This window comes from Bubalus kerabau, chromosome 1 (genome assembly GCF_029407905.1).
Source record: "Bubalus kerabau isolate K-KA32 ecotype Philippines breed swamp buffalo chromosome 1, PCC_UOA_SB_1v2, whole genome shotgun sequence".
NCBI lineage: Eukaryota > Metazoa > Chordata > Mammalia > Artiodactyla > Bovidae > Bubalus > Bubalus kerabau.
In genome coordinates, this window is record NC_073624.1 from 203,034,789 (window position 1) to 203,053,553 (window position 18,765).

The 18,765-nt window shown below is 37.4% G+C and overlaps 1 protein-coding gene across 1 annotated transcript in view; it reads right to left on the minus strand.

Annotated features, from left to right (window-relative positions):
- Positions 1-3,707: 3,707 nt before the first annotated feature.
- HSD17B4 (hydroxysteroid 17-beta dehydrogenase 4) overlaps positions 3,708-18,765 on the minus strand; it is a 98,389-nt gene continuing 83,331 nt past the window's right edge. Inside the window, exons 22-24 of the mRNA XM_055550183.1 lie at positions 18,200-18,338; positions 12,159-12,286; positions 3,708-4,251 (exon numbers count right to left, since the gene is read on the minus strand). Of these exons, the coding sequence (XP_055406158.1) occupies positions 4,162-4,251; positions 12,159-12,286; positions 18,200-18,338 (357 nt within the window). The 3' untranslated portion in view covers positions 3,708-4,161. The remainder of the gene's footprint in view (positions 4,252-12,158; positions 12,287-18,199; positions 18,339-18,765) is intronic.

Consider the following 18,765-nt stretch of genomic DNA (forward strand, 5'->3'; position numbering starts at 1 on the left):
AGAGAAATTATGAGTATGGGATTAACAGACACACACGAATATATACAGAATAGACAAACAACAAGGATTTACCATATAGCATAGGGATGGGGTTCCCAAGTGGTTCAGTGGTAAAGAATCCACCTGCCAATGCAAGAGATGCAGGTTTGATCTCTGGATCAGGAAGATCTCCTGGAGGAGGAAATAGCAATCCACACCAATATTCTTATCTGCAAAATCCCATGGAAAGAAGAGCCTGGTGGGCTCGGTCCATGGGGTCAGAGTCAGACACAACTGAGCAACTGAGCACACACACAGGGCACTATAATCAATATCTTGTAAAAACCTATAAAGAAAAAGAATCTGAAGTTGTACACCTAAAACTAACTCAATATTGTAAATCAGTTCAGTTCAGTCGCTCAGTCGTGTCTGACTCTTTGTGACCCCATGGACTGCAGCATGCCAGGCCTCCCTGTCCATCACCATCTCCCAGAGTTTACCCAAACTCATGTCCATTGAGTTGGTGATGCCATCCAACCATCTCATCTTCTGTTGTCCCCTTCTCCTCCTGCCCCCAATCTTTCCCAGCATCAGGGTCTTCTCAAATGACTCAGCTCTTACCATCAGGTGGCCAAAGTATTGGAGTTTCAGCTTCAACATCAGTCCTTCCAATGAATACCCAGGACTGGTCTTTAGGATGGACTGGTTGGATCCCCTTGCTGTCCAGGGACTCTCAAGAGTCTTCTCCAACACCACAGTTCAAAAGCGTCAATTCTTCGGCACTCAGCTTTCTTTATAGTCCAACTCTCACATCCATACATGACTACTGGAAAAACCATAGCCATGACTAGTCGGACCTTTGTTGGCAAAGTAATGTCTCTGCTTTTTAATATGCTGTCTAGATTGGTCATAACTTTCGTTCAAAGGAGAAAGCATCTTTTTTTATGGCTGCAGTCACCATCTGCAGTGATTATGGAGCCCCCAAAAATAAAGTCAGCCACTGTTTCCACTGTTTTCCCATCTATTTGCCATGAAGTGATGGGACCAGATGCCATGATCTTAGTTTTCTGAATGTTGAGCTTTAAGTCAACTTTTTCACTCTCCTCTTTCACTTTCATCAAGAGGCTCTTTAATTCTTTTACACTTTCTGCCATAAGGGTGGTGTCATCTGCATATTTGAGGTTATTGATATTTCTCCCAGCAATGTTGATTCCAGCTTGTGCTTTCTCTAGCCCAGATTTTCTCATGATGTACTCTGCATATAAATTAAATAAGCAGGATGACAATATACAGCATTGACATACTCCTTTTCCTATTTGGAACCAGTCTGTTGTTCCATGTCCAGTTATAGCTGTTGCTTCCTGACTTGCATACAAATTTCTCAAGAGGCAAGTCAGGTGGTCTGGTATTTCCATCTCTTTCAGAATTTTCCACAGTTTATTGTAATCCATGCAGTCAAAGGCTTTGGCATAGTCAGTAAAGCAGAATAGATGTTTTTCTGGAACTCTCTTGCTTTTTCAATGATCCAATGGGTGTTGGCAATATGATGTCTGGTTCCTCCGACTTTTCTAAAACCACCTTGAACATCTGTAAGTTCATGGTTCACGTATTGCTGAAGCCTGGCTTGGAGAATTTTGAGCATTACTTTACTAGCGTGTGAGATGAGTGCAATTGTGCAGTAGTGTGAGCATTCTTTGGCATTGCCTTTCTTTGGAATTGGAATAAAAACTGACCATTTCCAGTCCTGTGGCCACTGCTGAATTTTCCAAATTTGCTGACATATTGAGTGCAGCACTTACACAGCATCATCTTTCAGGATTTGAAATAGCTCAACGGGAATTCCATCACTCCACTAGCTTTGTTTGTAGTGATGCTTCCTAAGGCCCACTTAACTTCACATTCCAGGATGTCTGGCTCTAGGTCAGTGATCACACCATCGTGACTATCTGGGTCATGAAGATCTTTTTTGTACAGTTCTTCTGTGTATTCTTACCACCTCTTCTTAATATCTTCTGCTTCTGTTAGGTCCATACCATTTCTGTCCTTTATTGATCCTATCTTTGCATGAAATGGTCTCTTGGCATCTTTAATTTTCTTGAAGAGATGTCTAGTCTTCCCATTCTATTGTTTTTCTCTGTTTCTTTGCATTGATCACTGAGGAAGGCTTTCTTACCTCTCCTTGCTATTTTTGGAACTCTGCATTCAAATGGGTATATCTTTCCTTTTCTCCTTTGCTTTTCACTTTTCTTTTCACAGCAATTTGTAAGGCCTCCTCAGATAACCATTTTGCTTTTTTGCATTTCTTTTTCTTGGGGATGGTCTTGATCCATGTCTCCTCTACAATGTAATGAACCTCCGTCCATAGTTCATCAGGCACTCTCTCTATCAGATCTAGTCCCTTAAATCTATTTCTCACTTCCACTATATAATCATAAGGGATTTGATTTAGGTCATACCTGAATGGTCTAGTGGTTTTCCCCACTTTCTTCAATTTAAGTCTGAATTTGGCAATAAGGAGCTCATGATCTGAGCCACAGTCAGCTCTTGGTCTTGTTTTTGCTGACTATATAGAGCTTCTCCACCTTTGGCTGCAAAGAATATAATCAATCTGATTTCAGTGTTGGCCATCTGGTGACGTCCATGTGTAGAGTCTTCTCTGGTGTTGGTGGAAGAGGGTATTTGCTATGACCATTGCGTTCTCTTGGCAAAACTCTATTAGCCTTTGTCCTGCTTCATTCTGTACTCCAAGGCCAAATTTGCCTGTTATTCCAGGTGTTTCTTGACTTCCTACTTTTGCATTCCAGTCCCCTATAATGAAAAGGACCTCTTTTTTGGGTGTTAGTTCTAAAAGGTTTTTAGGTATTCACAGAAACGTTCCACTTCAGCTTCTTCAGCATTACTGGTGAAGGCATAGACTTGGATTACCGTGATATTGAATGGTTTGGCTTGGAAATGAACAGAGATCATTCTTCGTTTTTGAGATTGCATCCAAGTACTGCATTTTGGACTCTTTTGTTGACCATGATGGCTACTCCATTTCTTCTAAGGGATTCCTGCCCACAGTGGTAAATATAATGGTCATCTGAGTTAAATTCACCCATTCCAGTCCAATTTAGTTCGCTGATTCCTAGAATATCTATGTTCACTCTTGCCATCTCCTCTTTGACCACTTCCAATTTGCCTTGATTCATGGACCTGACATTCCAGGTTCCTATGCAATGTTGCTCTTTATAGTATCAGACCTTGCTTCCATCACCAGTCACATCCACAACTGGGTGTTGTTTTTGCTTTGGCGCCATCCCTTCATTCTTTCTGGAGTTATTTCTCCACTGATCTCCAGTAGCATATTGGGCACCTACAGACCTGGGGAATTCCTCTTTCAGTGTCCTTATCTTTTTGCCTTTTCATACTGTTCATGGGGTTCTCAAGGCAAGAATACTGAAGTGGTTTGCAATTCCCTTCTCCAGTGGACCACATTTTGTCAGGACTCTCCACCATGACGTGTCCATCTTGGGTGGCCCTACAGGGCATGGCTTAGTTTCATTTAGTTAGACAAGGCTGTGATCCATGTGATCAGATTGGCTAGTTTTCTGTGATTGGGGTTTCAGTCTGTCTGCCCTCTGATGCCCTCTCTCAGAGCCTACCGTCTTACTGTTTTGTAAGTAGTTGATACTGTAAATCAACTACTGCTAAATTTTAAAGAAAATCTGGAAACACACACAAAGACCTTTATCTTGCCTTAAAATGGAACTCTATTATAGCAAAGTATGTAAATAAGTACAATACAAAAATTCATGTTAAAATTGGGGTATCAATAAATCAGAGAAGAGAAAATAATAAAATGAAAAAGACATCAAAGTAGCCTCTACTCATTTAATTTTCCTTACAACTTACAATTGCTATCACAATTCTAAAGAGATTGGACTTGGGCGAAAACTTTTTATTATGAAGACATTGGTCTAAGGAAAGAAGGATAATCATGTGCCAGCTTACAATTCCTTGTAAAAGTAATAACATGAAAAATTAGTAGAAAATAAAAATCTGAAAGTTATCTGGGTTCTGAAAATGTTAAGCAGTTCTCCTTGTACCTTAATTTTGATCATTTTTGCTGGGTTATTTCTGCACATTTAGGCAAAGAGAGTATTTAATTTTTCTGTTGTAATTAGTAACGTAGTACATCCTTCAGAGCTTGGCATAGTCTTTAAGAATCATCTGGAGCTTCTGGCTCAGCAAGATATTCCCTCTGGCCTTCAGTCTGCCACTAAAGAACGCCTGGAAAGGAGAAAGGGAAAGAGTACCAACCTTTGTTACATCACAGTTTCTATCTTTTTAAAAAGGATCATTAAGACTGAATACAATTGAGTTAATAACTCCGGACAACAAAGGCAACTTTAGCAATGACAGTTTAATGATTATAGATAGTACTCAATTTTTAGATATCTAAGAAAAAATAACGATGCCTTGTATATTTTAGAAAACCATAGAATGGAAAGATCTGGTGCTTCTGCTTCAACCTATGCTACTGGGTTTAATCTATGTTCTTAAATGTGAATTTGAGACCATACGAATAAAAGGCTTTACTGTATTACTAACAATAAACACATTCAATTCAGAACTTTAAAAAATATATTTAAAATATTTATTATATCTTCATGAAACAGAAGGCCATATAGTGGCAAAATAAGATAGTCTAACAAAGTGGTACATAGATCCTAGGCTGTAGCATCAGAAGGCCTGGGTTAAAATTTAGGCTCTGCCACTAAATGGAAGGTGAGCTTGGACAAACAACTTAACCTCTCTGAGCTCTGGCCTCCTTATCTATAAAGAGTATGACAGCAGCACCTAAATAGCAGCTTTGTTGTATGAGTTAAATGAAACAGTGTGTAAAGTTCTTTGCTTAGCTCCTGACATGGAAGTAGGTATTAAACTCATTATTACAAGTAAAAGGCCATCATGTTAAAACACTAAGAGCTCCAGTTCTTTTCTGACCTGACAAAAGAAATTTGTGCAATTTCTCCTGTTCTACTCTGTTCAATTTCTACTGTTCTCTAATAGTAAAATAAAAACGATAAAACACATATAGCTTACTGAGAAAATAAGATATGGAATACGAAGTGAAAAGAAGTCTCTAGATTTTTAGCTAGATTGAAAAAAATAGTAATACCCATGTATACTTAACATGACAAAGCAGCCCCACAAATAAAATGTCACTTGAGAAGCACAGCCATCAACTTGAACTGGGCATACCAGCAAAAGAGATGCTCAGAAAGCTTAAAACATGCTCAAGACCATACTGCCAGCAACAAATGGGCCAGGACTTGAATTTGGGTGCTCTCTGCTTAACAGTGTCTCCCGATCATTAACAAGCAGCAATTTAATCTCAGTACCAAATCCTCACCACCTGGAGGAAAAGCGAAAACTACTTAAACTTTTTATCCCAAAATTAATACAGGATAATTTCATTCAATCAGGATCAAGTGCTAAGCTTTCAAACTGGAGACTGGAATTTTAAAACTAAGACTGCTTTCACTGTGCAGCTACAGAAATGATGGTCTGCAACTCCTGCAGAGAGTCACTACTGAGACCTGCTTGCCAGGTGCTACAATCTGAGAGGGACTTAACAACCAATAAGAACACCTATTTCCTTGAAGTAAGTACACCAATATTTGGTGGTTGCTATTGAGCAGAAGAATTTTGTACATAAATCTCTGTTCCTACTTAACTCTTTTCTTAGGACAGGTTCCTAGAAGAAGAATGACTGAATCATGGCATTTAGATTTTCTTGACCATACTTCCATTATCATGGTTTTCAAACTTTGTTCCTCAGTGCACTAGGGCACTGCAGTGAACTCAAACACACTTTGGAGTATTTAAATTTTTTGAAGGAAATACAGTGACATTGGTCAAAGACAACACAAAAAAACTACTCTTGTTTAGATCTATTTAATAAACTGAACCATTAGGTATTTCTTTTGGCCTAGAAATGCCATACAAACTTTTTTGCTGAACTGTAAGTTGCCATAAAAGAAGTCAGTGAAACTCTCACAGTGCTTTCCAGAAAGACTGTATCAAATTAATATTCCTTCTAGCTACGTGTAAATTCTCTTATCCCAACCTTAATAATACTATTTTTCCAATCTTTGAAAATCTGAGGCAAAAATGACATGCTTTAATTTGCATGCTTTAGATACTGGGGAAAAATTAGTAATTGTTCTCATGTATGTTAGTCATTTCTCTCTCTCATTAATTATTGGTTCATGTCTTTTGCTCATTTTTTTTTACACTGAGGTCTTAGTGTTGCCCATAGATTTTATAGGTTATTGACACCAGTATACTATGTACCATCATTTTTCCCCCCAGGTTTATGGAAGGTCTTATAGAGGGAGTCTGACAAGCAGAAGTTTTACATTTCTACACAGCCTAAACTACTATTATTGAGCTTATGTTCCTTATTTCTACCCTTGCTTTAATCTATTCAAGTGTTAACTGAGAATCTAAAGTACCCTAGACAATATTTTATGCTAGAAAAGAGACATCTCTCCCTGTTCTCAGGGTGCTAACATTACAATAGGGAAGTCAAAAAACAAAATGTGAACAAGTAACTAAAGACTTACAAATGCTATTAAGGAGGTTATGAAAAATTATAACAGGAGGGAACTACTCTGGATAAAACAAAGCTAGTCCTGCAAAAAGATAGGGATTGAAATTCCAGAAAAGGCAAATAAATAGACATTGAAGGAATAAAAATTGATGGGAAGGAACTAAGAGAAAGGCAATATAAACTGATTTAGTATAAGTGATGCGGCAGTCAGTGTAGGATGAGGCTGGGAAGACAAGCAAGGGAAGCGTCACAAACAATATGATAACAGGTAGTTTAGATTTTATCTAAGTGCAAAAGAAAATCTTGGAGGTTTTTATCAGGTGGAATAACCGATAATCTGATTTCATTCTTAAGAGATTATTCTGGCTCCCGTGTGAACAGATTGGTGGAAAGGCAAGACTAAGTATAGTAAGACCAGTAAGGGAGCCAGGTGAGAGATGATGGAAACTTGGGTCATGATATTCCTAGTGATGAAGAGAAGAAAATGAATACTAAAGATACATTTTTGAGAAATAACAAACAGGATTAAGGATAGTAAGGATACAAAGGTAAAGAAACAAACCAAGACAATTCTTGTATTATTGAGCATACTAATTTCAGAAGACAGATAATTGTGCCATTTCCTGAAAAAAGACTCGGGGGGGAAAATTAAATCACAAGTTCTAAATGGGGCAAAATAAAGTGTCCCATCGGAGATGCAAGTAGAGAGCTGGTTATATCACTATGGAACTCAGAGAAGATGACTGAGTGAGACAATTAAATCTGCAAGATGACAACATACAGATGGCTCTAAATACCACAGGATAGATGGACTCATTTAAGAAGAGTATTATTTAGAGAAGAGTCCTCAAATGAGCTCTCAGAAATACCAAAACCCAATGGCTGCGGGTAAAAGAAGACGACACCACAGGAGATTAAGAATAGCCAAAGGTGGAAAAAGCAAAATAGGAGAATAAGGTGTCATAAAAGGCAATGGATGAAATTATTTCAAAAACTTGGTGGTTAACTGAGTTAAATGCTACTAAAAGGCTGAGAAAGACCTAGACAGAGAAATATTCACTGGATTTAGGAGTTTTATGGTGTCATGTCTTATGTTTAAGTCTTCAAGTCCTTTTGAGTTTATTTTTCACCTTTTTTTTTAAATGTAGCCACTATATAATTTTTGATTTCATATGTGGCTCACATTATTATATGGGGTTTCACCTCTTGGCTCCGACAGTAAAGGAATATGCCTGCAACGCAGGAGACCCAGGTTCAATCCCTGAGTCGGGAAGATCTCCTGAAGAAGGGAATGCCTATCTACTCCAGTATTCTTGCCTGGAGAATCCCATGGTTTCAATTACATATGTAACTCACATTGTATGTTTAACATGTGTCTAATATTAAAACCAGGACAGCACTGGTTTAGACAATTCTTTTGTGAAAAGGAAAAAGATTTGATATGGCATGCTGGATGGGGATTGCTTTAAGATCTGTGTTAGCTTGCCTCTGTGCTGTAGGACACTTACATCATGAAATGAGAGAGAATTATGTAGAAAAAAGCGGAAGGAGAGCAACAATGACTTTTAAGTAGATACCTGGATGAGAAATGAAAACGTCTTTGACAGAAAGAGGGAGACTTCCTTCAACGCAATATACAGGAGATCAATGCAGATGCTGATGGGATTCTCTGACAGCTCAGATTGGTGAAGAATCCACCTGCGATGTGGGAGACCCAGGTTTGATCCCTGGATCGGGAAGATCCCCTGGAGAAGGGATGGCTACCCACTCCAGTATACTTGCCTGGAGAATTCCATGGACAGAAGAGCCTGGCAGGCTATAGTTCATGGGGTCACAAAGAGTCAGATATGACTGAGCAACTAATACACACACATGTAGATGCCAATAGAATAGATCTGGTGATAGGAAGGTAAATATTTTCATCTGAGGTCTTTCTTTTTTTCCCCAAAGAAGCATGAAGAAAGGTCAGCAGCTGAAGACAAATATGAAAAACACATCTCAGACAACAGGAATGGAAGCTTAGTGGAAAATCATGGTAAGATTGCTGCTGCTAAGTCGCTTCAGTCGTGTCCGACTCTGTGCGACCCCATAGACAGCACCCTACCAGGCTCCGCCATCCCTGGGATTCTCCAGGCAAGAACACTGGATTGGGTTGCCATTTCCTTCTCCAATGCATGAAAGTGAAAAGGGAAAGTGAAGTCGTTCAGTCATGTCTGACTCAACGATCCCATGGACTGCAGCCTACCAGGCTCCTCCATCCATGGGATTTTCTAGGCAAGAGTACTGGAGTGGGGTGCCATTGCCTTCTCCGCTGGTAAGATTGCTAGACAGTGCTTAAAGACTATTTGAGATTTGTAGTCAAAATTAGGGGCTACCCTGGTGGCTCAGTGATAAAGAACCCGCTGGCTAATGCAGGAGACTCAGGTCCAATTCCTGGGTCATGAAGATTCCCTTGGAGAAGGAAATGGCAACCCACTCCAGTATTCTTGCCTGGACAATCCCATGGACAAAGGAACCTGGTGGGTTACAGTCCATGGAGTCACAAAGGAGTTGGACATGGCTTAGCAAATAAACAACAAAAATCAAAATTTGAAAGGGAATTCAACTTGTCTAGTTGTACGGTTTTCCTCCTAACTCCTTCATCAATTCTGGTACAGATAGAAAGATGGCAGAGAGTAGAGTTAAAATAGGGTGGAATTTTCCACGCAAGTAAGATGAGAGATATACAGGGAGATGAGGATATTTTCAAGGGAGATATTATGATGGACCACAAAATCTAAGCTGAACAAGAAGAGATGAAAAGACAGAAGGGCGTTGACGGACAGAAAGTGGTGGTGTCAACAAACTGGAGGCCTCTGAAGTTCAACAGCAGTAGTAAGACTCACAAAACAAAAAACAAGCAAGGAATGGTATTGGAAAATGGTGATGTTTTGAAACAGATATTGGAATTTGTACGTTTTATGCTTCCAATAAAGACAAAAGCTGATACAGAATGGACTGAAAGATAATTTGAAACAGTATCAATAAACTAAGAGTCATCTGGTTAGAAAAGTCATTTTTATGAATGCTGAAGGAAGCCACCAAGGTTGACAAGAGTTGGTGCAGAGAGAGACTATAGACTAGGATATAAGGTGTTTGACGGCTGAAGAACAGGGGTGACGGCACAAAGGTGGGGCAGAACACAGTTGAGCCAAATGAATTCAGAAAACCTCTAGTATTAATTAGAACATCTATAAAGACTAGGTCTTTGAGAATAATAAGCAGCTAGGTTTTTATCAAGTTTTGCCTCTGCTTTAATTTTTTCACATTTAATTCCATCCTGTCTGATATTGACAAAATGGTGCACAGAATGACACAAAGCACTGTCATTTACTATCCAACTTCCCAGTATCACTCACCCCCAAAGACCTGATGTTCCTAATGATTATATAAATGTTACACAAAGGGCTTCCCCGATGGCTCAGATGGTAAAGCGTCTGCCCACAATGCGGGAGACCCGGGTTCGATTCCTGGGTCGGGAAGATCTCTTGGAGAAGGAAATGGCAATACAACTTGATAAAAACCTAGCTGCTTATTATTCTCAAAGACCTAGTCTTTATAGACGTTCTAATTAATACTAGAGGTTTTCTGAACTCAATGATTATATAAATGTTACATAAAGGTGTCCCTAAATCCTACATCTAATCCTTTAAAGGCAACTCAAGTATATCTTACAAAAGAACTCTTAATTACTCACTCAGCAGCCATAATGACCTTTAAAAATCAGATGTCAATCCAGAGCTCAACAGCTTCCTATCACATACAAAATCTAAACTCCTCACCAACATCTACAAGGTCCAGTATGATTAACCCATGCCTACTTCTCCCTCTTCCCCTCCTGCCTCTCTCCCCACTGCCTCTTTTGTGGGCCTCCTCACAGTTATTACATCCAATAAACAGAGCCACTGGTGCCTCCAGCCTTTGTACTGGTTGTTTCTTTAGCCTTATGGTTCATTCCCTCATCCTCACTTTGTTCAGGTCTCTATGGAGTCTTTTTGGACAGCCCTATCTAAACAGTGCCTCCATCCTGTCACACTCGAATCCAGGGGTTGGCAAACTACAGCCCAAAGGCCAAAACCAGTCTGTTGCCTGTTTTTGTTCATAAACAAATTTGATTGGAACTCAGCCCCATCCATTGGTAGATATATATTATCCATAGCTACTTTAACTCTATAAATGGCAGAACCAAGTAGGTTCAACAGAGACCATCTGACCTGCAAAGCTTAGAATATTTACAATGGGACCCTTTACAGAAAAAGTTTGCCAACCACTACTGTAACCCATAACTCTGACTTATTTTTCTCCATATTTGAAATTATATTTCTTTTCCATTTCCCTCTAGAACTAAGCTCTGCCCAGAAGGGGCACTGTCTTGTTTAGCCACATCAAGCACCCAAATAAAAGGAGGTACTAAATAAATTCCTGGGAAAGAATTAACTGAGAGCTCACTCAGTACCTGGCATTACAGTAAGCTCTTCATGCATATTAGAGGATTTAGTTATCATCCATTTAGTTATTTTGGATTATCATTATTCATTTTACAATGAGAAAATTAAGGTTTAGAGAGTAAATGTAAGAGCTAAGATTGAAACTCAAGTTTATCTGATGCCAAAAGTATTTTTAACCACAATACAACTTTATAATTCTTTTTAAATTAGTCTTTCTATCCAGGGAAATTGGAACATTTATCCTTTATACAAATTGTTCTGTAACTTGTAAAGCTGTATTGTTTTCTGCAAATAAGCACTGTGCTTTTCTTGTTTTGGTAGTCATTGGTACTTGGAAGTTTGGGCAGTTATTATAAACAAATTTTTAAAATTATATCTTCTAGTTGGTGTTGCTGCTATGTGAAAGCTATTTTTACATAATTACTGTGCATTCAACCATTTGTTTGAACTCCTCTGATCTAAGAATAATCTGATCATCTTGGGATTTCTAGCTACATAATCATGATTCAAAAATTACAAAATTTCCTCCTCCTTTCTAGTTGCTACATCAGTTACTTTAATTTTGTGTGTCTGTGGATTACCCAGAGGTTTCAGAACAATATTAACTTGTAATGGTCAGTGAAGGTACTTTTGTTTTAATCATGATTTTCTACTGAAATGTCTCTAAATGTTTTACCCTCAGAAAGATACTGGCTATTATGTTCCATCTTTCTATTTCCAGTTTACCATGATGATTAAGACAAGTTTTTAATCTTATATATCAGAGAAGAATGTCTAATTTTATGAAATATGATACGGTTTTTCACCTCTGAACTAATGACAATAAATTAAAAGGTCTAGATATGAGTTTTATATTGTATATATGCTGAAGAAGAATTTCACTCAAAACTTTATTTTTAACAAGTTATTGGCTGAAAAACTCCATTAGAAAAATATATGATCTGTCAACTTGAATACTGCTATCAACTCTGTCTTTCTTCAGAGTTGTAAGAAATCTGTCTTATAAATTAGAATTTTGGAGTCAGCCAAAAACTACAACTGTCAAACAGGAAGCAATAAAGACAAATAAATAAACATTTTAAGAACTTTACCTTCTGAGGATCAAGCTTGCCCAAGACTACTTCCATGAAATCTTCATCTGAAAGTGTGATGGTTACATCAGCAGAGCCTTTTGCAGGGCCTTGATACACTTTTCCAGAACCAGTTTTCAGGTCAATAGCTGGGAAAAATAGGAAGAAACCAATATCAGTCATTTTTATCTTTACAACATAAGAATAAAATGAACCAGATAAATGCAGACATTTTTAATAGTTTCAGAGTTACTTTGGTGTTTATTCTATATTATATATTACATATCACTTGGAAAAAATCTTTTAAATCCTGTATTTTTTGAGATGTTCTTTTTATAAAGAATATGATTTTCAAAAGAATCAAATTAATAATAGTTTTTCTTCATTGAAGAAGTTTACACAATAGAGAGATTTGAAAAGTGAATCAAGGTAGAATAATATAATGAAGTTAAGAGGTTGGAAGTTATATGGTTAAGGTCTTTAGATTCAAATAAAGACTCTACAGTCAACAAAGGAAGAAAATGGAATTTTAAAACAATTGCATATTGGTTGGGGTGGGGGAAGGGAATGCACACTCATCATTTTTCAATAACCTGGATTCATCAAAGGTTCTGCCATATGAAGTAAATGATAGTAAAATTAAAATTTTTAAAGTATTTCAATTAGTCATTTATTTACAAAATGCTTATCGCCCTAACTGTTGTGAATAAAGGTTAAAATTAAAATCTTTTCCCTTAACTGTTTTGGACAGCAGGATTAAGTGTCCCAGAAACAGGCTGGGTAACTGGAAAAGCTATTAAAAATTTACCTCCTTCATTGCTGTCTATATAGCACAGAGCTTTACGTTAAAGTTAAATTTTAGAAAGTTTTCATTGTCATACATGTGACTGAGACCACTCATCCAGAAAGGCCAATTCCACTCATCCTGATTTAGCCTCTTGAATGTGCTTTCTCTTCTACTGCAAAGAAGCTATGATCACATCACTCTCCCTAAGAGTGTGTAGGGAACTCCCAATTTAGGATCAAGAAAAGACACACACATGTAAGAAAAATTATATAGACTGGTTAGCCAAGTTCTGCTGCAAAGACAGAATTAAATCACTCCCACTGTCCATAGAAGAGAATTTTGCCAACTAAACTAAAAAAAGAAAATAACATGACTACTGACGGTTACCTTGGGGAGGAGAGTCTAAGAAGGGGAACTTTTTGCTTTGTTTCATTCACTCACTTCATTGTTTAGTTTCTTCTATGGTTCTCAGACAATATGCAAGATACTAGGAATAAGACGTGAAGAACAAAGGCTCTGTTCTTCCTGGCACATACATATTACAAACATGTTTTTCTGTGTTATTTGTGTAGTTAAAAACAAAAGTAGAATAAGAGAAGGAGGAAGGCAGGCAAGGAAGGAGCAGGGAGAGAATAATGGGAGGGGGTCAGAGGGTAGAAAGGAAAGACTAAAGAAAAGCAAACCTCTGACAGTCAACAGATACTGTTTTAATTCTTCACAAGTGAGTCTAAGGCCCACTGTGTGCACTAGTCTTGCTCAGGAATAAAACTGGACTGACACAATCTTAATACTTCAGTGTGGAGTAAGTCTCTTAGCTAATGAAAGCCCTTCTAATGAAGTGCTATCTACATGCCCTCTCACTCACTTGGTTTTACTTGCTGCTTCACAGCCAGATTCTTATGAAGCAATAAAACTTTTTTCTGTGGAAAGCTAATAACTAGTGCTGATAAGCAAAAAGAGGGCTAAAAAGGGGAAAGTTCCTAGCAAAAAGACTAGCGTCTGTCAGACCACCTCAGCCCAGCAAGGCAGAGAGCACACTGTCCTCGCTCAGGCAGCCTTCCAGCTCCTACGTGACCACGCATGACAGGCCTCGGAGGGGCCTAACCTTGAAAGACACAACGAAGATGCCTCCTACTCCGCAGCCCAAACCAAGCCTGATGTCAGAACTCTCCTCATTCTCTTTAGACTCACACTAACTTGGTTGTTAAAAATCCTGACACAGACACACCTCTGCCCAGAGATTCACTGTTGGTGTTGTCTGGATGGCAAGATACAGGAAGGAGCAGGGAAGATGGGCACAGTCCAGGATCCCGAGGTTGGAATGCATATCTCAGGCCACTGAGCCCAACCCCTTGGCTCCTAGACTTGCTCAAGGGTAGTCACTCTGTGTAACCCCAGTTCCACAGGTGAACAAAGTAGCTGAGCCTGTTCTCTCTAAACAGGTTTGCATCTGCCATAATATGAACAAGGCTGGGACAAGTAAAATGTTTAGAAAAACAGTTTAAAAACAGCTTGCAAAAAAAAAAAAAATTAGGTATTCCCTAAGTCAAGATATTTAGTCACCTATTTTATGTCATTAAGCACCAAGATGCAAAAAAGAGATGCCAACGTGGAATCATCTTCTAAAATACATCATAAGCCAAAAATCTTAGGTACTTTCTATTGCTGCCAGCTCTGATTTAGCTCAGTGACACAGACTGCGAGAAAACAATTAGAATTGAAAAAAGATACACACAGCTTAGAGTCAAATCAAAGACAGATAACCAAAGAGAATAATGAACACTTTCAGAGAAAGCTTCAAGATCCAATTTGATTGTTAGCTTTGATAAATTAGGACCTGAAGAAGATACAGTAAAACAAACAAAAGCCACAGGCATCAATTATAAGTAAGTATTAATAGGATTCAAATATTCCCATTTTGGGGTGGGAAATATAAGAAAAAACCCTTTGTCTAGGTTAATAAAAGGCAATTACTAAATGTAAGCACATTTGCTAATACTGTCTACAAGGCAAGTGACACCAAGATAAAGTGAAAATATTAGTTGGTTATTGACACTATATTTAAGAAAATTATCCTATTTGTCAGAATGAATTGCTTATATATTTTATAAATCTCTACACAGTTCTATTCTGCCAACTATGAGACACACAATTCCAGCAACTTTTCTCACTCATCTCATTCCTTTCCATGACCAGTATCTTCAAAAATTCCGTGCTTTATATTTATAACTCAACTTGTAATACAGTTTCATCTATAGGGAAAAGATAGAATTCCGTCATAGATAGATAGAAGGAAGGACAGAATGAAGAAAGAAAGGCAAGTGCTGATACCTACATTTCGTTGTTAATCGATAAAGATTTTTAGAAAAAAAAATAGACACTGATATTTGGGGAACTAAATACATATTACATGTTTGGCTTCCTTTATCCCCTTCTAAGTTAACTTCCTATAAGCACAAATGTCTTCCAGAAGGACAAACACCAAAAATGTTAACTGTGAGTAGTGGGATTATACGTCAGTATTTCCCACTTTATATATACCAAAATTTATATAATGAAAATACAGTCCCTAAAAGGAATAGCAATTGTCATATTAAAAAGAAACTTGTATAAAACCAAAATCAATTGAACAAAACTTCAAAATGTTTTCTAGGAATATATAATAGAAGATGGTCTCAAAAAGTTTCAGTTGATTTAGAGATACATCTTTAATTTTTTGGTTTTAACAAACATTTACAGTGATCTTTGGTTGTAATAAGGAATAAAACAGTCTGATTTACATGGTACTTAAACAGGCACTCTAAAACAGTAATCTTAGAATAAAAACAATAAAAATCTATAAAATAGTAGTTTCTACTGTGCAAGTAAAATCCTAAACCTAAAGATTTTTTCCTTAAAAAAAAAGTCTGTATAGACACATTATCTGCATGATATGTAGTGTACAAATAATGAATGAAGATGATTCATACCATCAGTTGTGGGACTTGCAGAAGCACAGCCTACAATCCTTACTTTCAGGTATCACCATAGTATAGTACTATGAGTATAGTCTTATACTCATAGTAGTATACTATGAGAAGGATTACAACCAGGCTTGAGATGGGTCTGAAAGTTTATATGGTCCTAGAGTATAAATAAGCCAGTCACAGGCCACTTTGTGGAGCCCCTCAGCATTCCAGGGGCTCCTTAGCCCATCTTAACTACATGAGATCTCACTGAAATAGTTCACAATTATGAAGGAAGGGGACAATCCTTGAGCTAAAAACTATTCTGAATGCTCCCCATACCACATTAGTAGATAGATGCTTGACCACAAATAAAAGGATCCTGTCTCTTGGGACTTCAAGACAAAAAAACATGAAAATCCAAAAATTTTCAGTGAACTTTCACTGGGATACCATATTTCTCCAGCATCTCTAGAGATTAGAATATTCTATAAAATAAACATATAGTTAGAATATAAAGAAAGAATGCTCTACAGATCAAAGTAAGGCTAGACTACTTTATAATATAAAGGTAAAGAAACGATGGTGAAGTTCATTAATAGCATGTTTCATGATTCAAAATATGAATGGCTGTCAGCTATGGAATGAATGTTAGTATCCTTCCAAAATTCATATGTTGAAGCCCTAATCTCCAAACAATGATGGTGTTTAGAAACAGAGCTCTTTGGAGGTGATTAGGTTTAGATGAGGTCATGAGAGTAGAGCCTCCATAATGGGATTAGTGTCTCTCTCTAAGAAGAGACACGAGAGAGATGATCTTTCTCTCTGCCTTGTGGAGAAACAGTAGGAAGGAAGCCATCTGCAAATCAGGAAGAGGGGTCCCACCAGAACCCAACCCTGCTGGATCCCTCACACTGGACTTTCCAGCCTCCTCACTATGAGAAAATAAGTTTCTGCTCTTTAACCTACCCAGTCGACAGTATATTTGTTACAGCATCCTGAACTAAGATACTCTTATTGTTAGAAGCAATAGCTTCTCAGTCTGTATGATTGATGATGAGAAAGAGAATGGATGTATACTCACTTCACTGTCCTTTCACCTATAGAGAAACACAGTGAAATCTGAAAAAGTTACGCATTTTTCTGTCATGACATACAGACACTGGATACTTAAAAACGTGTTAACAGATCTGGCTGACTAGCAAAGTGAGTCCACAAAAGTGTTAGTGCTTTTATTATGTGGACATAAAAAAAGAGAAAATTTTCTAATCTAGAAAAAAATTTTACTCATCTTTAGTAATTTCATCTTACCTTCCCCAACTTTAAGAATTAAATTAAAATTGGACCCTGCAGTCTTTTAATAGGCCACAGAAAAGAAAAGTTTGTGCCGTGATTAAGAATGTAGTTACACAACAGATACAAAATATATGGTAAAAATAAAAATTTCTTCTCCCTTTCTCTTTTTATCACCTAATTTTTCTTTCTTCATAAAATGGTAGTAAGGTTCTTTTGGAGCTCCATGTAAGTGAATGGAAGCATGACTGCTTTCTCTCTGCAGCTACTTGGCTTATATTGGATACCTTGCCAGGTTGCTAATGGCACTCTGATAGATAACTTTCTTAGATTAAATAAAATTAGTACCTTTGATTACCAGTTTTATACACTGAGAAAATAATTATGATTTATACTGATAATTAAGGTGATAATCCAAAATGCTACTTCTGGGGGGAGAAAGAAAAATGATTTTAAAGCTGTTAAAATATAATGATAATTACTCAAAACTTTAAAATATTTCATTTAACTTGATGTACTTTCTTTACGTTTAAAAGGAATCTGAAGATTAAAGAAGCATACAGCTAAGACAACTGTTTAAAGTACTAATTTCGGGTGTTACAATGAAATCTTCAAAACAGATTATTTTCATTTTAATTAATTCTTTTCATCTCTAAAAAACATACATGTCTGAGGGCCATAAAACCCATGGGACGTGAAAGTCGCTCAGTCATGTCTGACTCTTTGCAACCCCGTGGACTATACAGTCCATGGAATTCTCCAGGACAGAATACTGGAGTGGGTAGCCTTTCCCTTTTCCAGGGGATCTTCCCAACCCAGGGATCAAACCCAGGTTTCCTGCATTGCAGGCAGATTCTTAACCAGCTAAGCTACAAGGGAAGCCCATGAAACCCATTATTTCCCATTAAAAAAAAAAAAATCTTACTGAAGAAGGTAAGATTTACCTACCTTCAAAGAGACAGGCTTTAGTTATAACAAGGATACTTTATTCCTATTGACTAAGAGTTATCTTAGAATATTATAGGGACAGGACTTACTCCACTTGGCTGCAGTATTTTCACCTTTAGTGATATGCCACTCAAACACAGCACCGACTTTCTTCACCACCTCTTGCCCAACACCCTGAAGGCGGCGACCTATTTCTTCAAACACAAGGGTACTCTGAAGCCCCACACCCTAGCAAAAACAGAAAAGATAATCATTTCATTTTAAAAGATATGTAAAAATGACTCAAGGGGAAAAACTATCACAAAATCAATGTGCAATAAGGTAATTTTTTTAAAAACCTGCACATAAATAAGGCAAACTAGTTTTTGTTACCCTAGTCTTCTTTCACACCTTTCTATTTATTTATGTTATCCAGAACCTCAATCCCCTTAATAAAAGAATTTTACTTTTATCAGAATTCATAAATAATATTTTACAAGTAGACTAGGAACTAACTTAACAACTTATATCCTAATAGACTTCGGCAGGAAGATACTGGACAAATTAATCGACTTCTGTGATCTCATTTCTTCATTTGTAAAATGAGACTAAATTACATGAAACTTGAATTTCTTTCTAGCTCTAAAATTTCTTACGTTTTTGATCTTAGATTCTT